The following is a 3,710-nucleotide window of genomic DNA, read 5'->3' as shown; positions in this document are numbered from 1 at the left end:
AGCAGGAACAATATACTTGATTGGGAAAACTATGAAGAAAACTGGGTGCCCCTTCTATCATTTTAGTTTATTTTTTACAAAGTTCAGAAAAATCTAATGCAACACATATGAGGAAATAAATTTTGGCACTCAGATGGACAATCTTAAGTAATTCTGTTTACTAGATTACCTTGTTTATGAGAAAGAAATTAATCTTACTGAGTCTGCTATGGGACAGGAAGTAAGCTAGGTACTAGGATCTCTCATCTCATGTAGCCAAAGCTGTACAGAAGGTGGCCCTTTAGGAATGGGGTTTTACTCGGCTTGGATAATAGCACAGAGTAGCACACAACTATCAAACAGACTCCAAAAAATTATACATTTCTCTTAAAACATTATAGCTTAAATTTCTTTAATCCCTGTTTTAAAAGTAAGAAATAAGATTTAAATAAATACTAGAAACACCTAAGAATAGATTATGGTTGCCAGACTCAAATGTTACAACTTAAATAAAACTGAGCTTTCTTATATTGTATGTGCTTCTTAGGGTTGGAGGCAGTTAGCAAGTAGAATAAAAGAACAAACCATGAGGGGCCGGAATCTGGACAAACCCACAAAGAGGAAGCAGGCATTACAAAGAATGGGGTAAATCCATGCAACAACCAAAGGCACTGTCAGTCCACAATGACAGCCCAGAAAGCATGCCTGTCTGAGGCCCAAGGCAGATAGCTTATTTACTAAGACTGAGCCCAAAGGCCAGAGATGCAGTCCTCCAAATACATATCTGCTCAAGGGTCCCAGGGATCCTCAATGGCTAGAATATGTCTTAGGAACTGAGGCAGAGACAAGCTTTCAGAAGGCCCCAGCTCTGGGGAGGGGAGGGATATACAGATGCAGGGGCAATGAGGCCATTTTATACCTCAACAGAAAACCGCCATTTTACACATTTGTTCTCTGGTTTCCTTAAAGCAGTCTGGAGATTCTTCACTGACTACCACTAAGCACTGGGAACAGCAAAGTCACAGGGACTAGGGGGGTTAGTGACAATCATGGGAAGTAAAATACAAGAGTCAATGAAGATTGGCCAGGCAAATGGTATAAACCAAAGACTAAGAATTAGTTATTATAGGGACTGGCATATGTAGGTGTCACACAGCCAGACAGAAAGAGGCAGGAAGTGCTTTCTAAACAAAAAGGAAATGCTCAGTGTCCAGATAATCTAGCAAACCTAGAGGGAAGAGGATATGAATTTTGAACCAAGGAGCTTGGGATAAGATTCTAAGAACCATTCACATAAAACATGAACTTTGCTGAGACACCACCCTGTGCCAGGGTTCTGGGCTATGCAGAGATGACCCTCTTTCTGCCATGAAGAATACAGTCTCCCTGGAGGGCGAAGGTGCCTAAAGACTCCCGGTTCCTAAGACAGAGGTTAGATTCCCCTCAAAATGTTGGTGGTCTGTATGGCCTCATGGCTGGGCAGGTTACTCCTATTATATACCTTCATGAAAATTCATAGTCTACTACTGAAACAAATCATGAGGAACCAAGCATTAAATGCAAGTATTTTAAAAATGTTATGAACATCACAGGCTTTTAAAAGCAAGGTCATCTTACTTGGATGTTTCGGTTCAACAGCAACCCTCACAATAGGGGTGGCTTCAAAGTTGAGTGGTATAAATGGCGGGCAGGATGGCAAGGTACACAGTGTTGCCGATTTCAGCACAAAGTCTTGAAGGCCTCCTATTCCTGCAGGGAGGAAAAGATCCATGGAGTCAATAAAAGATGATAAATTCTGAATTTATGTTAGAAAAATAACAACATCAACCCAGTATATATGTCACAGAGAAAAAACACTAAACAAATTGGGCTAAAACATACCTACTTTGACCACAGAAATGATCATGTCCAGAAACATATGTCTGAAAATACTAACTACTTTTTAAATTGTAACTCTTAGTTTTTAAAATACATCAATTTGATGAAGAGGAGTCTCTACTGAAATAATCTCTTTTGCCAAATCTACTTGCTTGTGGGTAAAGGGGATTTAGAGAGGAGAATATCAGTTATTCCCCCACCTCCCTCTCTTGCCCACTCTCCACTTCAGGCTCCCGGCTGATAGTTGCATAAGGCTCTAAAGCATACATATTTGTCTTTGAGCAGATAGGAGCAGAGAGAATGCCCAAAAAAAGTGAGATGAAGGGGTCATATTGAACCTCACATCCAGAGTAAGAGCAGACAACATTTCAGAACAAATTAAGAAGCACAAGGGCGATTTTTGTGCTTTGGGGTTAAAGAATTAAGAATTGAAGAGGGCGTGGAAGGGGAGGCTACCTGTTTTAGGGGAAGGTGACATAGGAGAAAGGGGCAGGGATATTTAATCAGCAGTCTGCTTTTGCATCTCGAGCTTAGCAACAACTATGAAAAGGAAACAAAGAAAACAGCTTTGCTACCTTCAGCTGACAAACGGATGTACAGGTACAGGGCGCTGGGGTGCCACACAATCGACCATTCAGCCTGGTGGAGGGGAACTGAATCTGACCACACAGTGTGAAAAGCCCCCTCCCACCACCCCTTCCAAATGCCTCCAGAATTCACCACCCCACTACATTAAGGGATCGCTCCAACTGTAAGAACACCTTCCTTACATTAGGCTGAAACGTGTTTCCCCCATCTCTACACATTGTTCTTAGTTCAGTTCTCCAAAGGTCCACAGAAAACGTGCTTCAACTTTTACCAACTACCCTTTGGATTTCAAAGGCATCTGTCAGATCCTTTTAATACTTTCCTGCCTCACACTAAACCTCATTAGCTCCTTTAACTGTTTAGCTCATGACATGATTTCTAGACCTTTCGTGTGCAGGGGATCCTCTTCAGACTAAAGTTTCCAAGGAGCTAAATTCATTCCCAGCGCCTCTGCTTTATCTATTTGGTCAAGGTCTAAACTCATTGCTGTCCTTCTTAGCCCAGCACACAGAGAGACCTATACCTGGCCACAGCTTCTTGATAATGTCCTCCATGTACCATGATGTAACACATCTGGGTCTGCCCAAGTTTCCACCAAGTCTACTAGAAATAACAACATCTCCCATGAGGCTAGGGGTTTAGGAAAACCCCACAGTAAATATTCTCTTTCAAACCTCATCCATCCTGCTTCTGACCTCTGACTAGCATGCATTTCCTTCCTGCACACACAGCACATGGTTTCAATGAAAAGATAAATGCTGGTCTCTTCTCTGTATCACCAGGGATGCAGGCTGCAGAAGGTCAGTATATTTTGAACACTGTCTCTTTAAACTTCTGGTTTACATTTTGCTGTTCAAATCACCAAATCTATTCTTGCTATTTAGATATGCCCAGATTTGTGAACAGATTAAAAACATGAAAAAACTGAAACAAAAGAAGCCAATACCACAGTATTCCTAGTCAAGATTAAGACTTTATGGAAAAAGTTATGCTCCAAAGATAGTAAAAAAAAGTCACTATCTGTAGTATGCCACTATTTTAACAAATTTTTTAATATAATTTAAAAATCTAAGAAAGGAACCATTAGAGTTATTTGGCTGAAATCACAATAAAATGATTTAAAAATCACTTTGAGAATTTCTTGATGTACTATCAGATAATTATTAAGTGTACAACTTGATATTTATACAAAACACACTTTAAAACAAACTTTCTGGGCTTCCCTGGTGGCGCAGTGGTTGTGAGTCCGCCTGCCGATGCAGGGG

General features: G+C 40.7%; 1 protein-coding gene across 2 annotated transcripts in view; it reads right to left on the bottom strand.

Annotated features, from left to right (window-relative positions):
* Positions 1-3,710, bottom strand: part of EFL1 (elongation factor like GTPase 1) — a 137,748-nt gene that overhangs the window by 37,319 nt on the left and 96,719 nt on the right. For both annotated transcript variants that reach the window (XM_007470071.1, XM_007470072.1), the window contains one exon: positions 1,597-1,728. In XM_007470071.1, coding sequence (XP_007470133.1) covers positions 1,597-1,728 — 132 coding nt within the window. The remainder of the gene's footprint in view (positions 1-1,596; positions 1,729-3,710) is intronic.

The sequence above is a fragment of the Lipotes vexillifer genome, unplaced genomic scaffold, assembly GCF_000442215.2.
Source record: "Lipotes vexillifer unplaced genomic scaffold, Lipotes_vexillifer_v1.1 scaffold532, whole genome shotgun sequence".
NCBI classification, from domain to species: Eukaryota; Metazoa; Chordata; class Mammalia; order Artiodactyla; family Lipotidae; genus Lipotes; species Lipotes vexillifer.
This window is presented reverse-complemented; position numbering and strand designations above follow the sequence as displayed.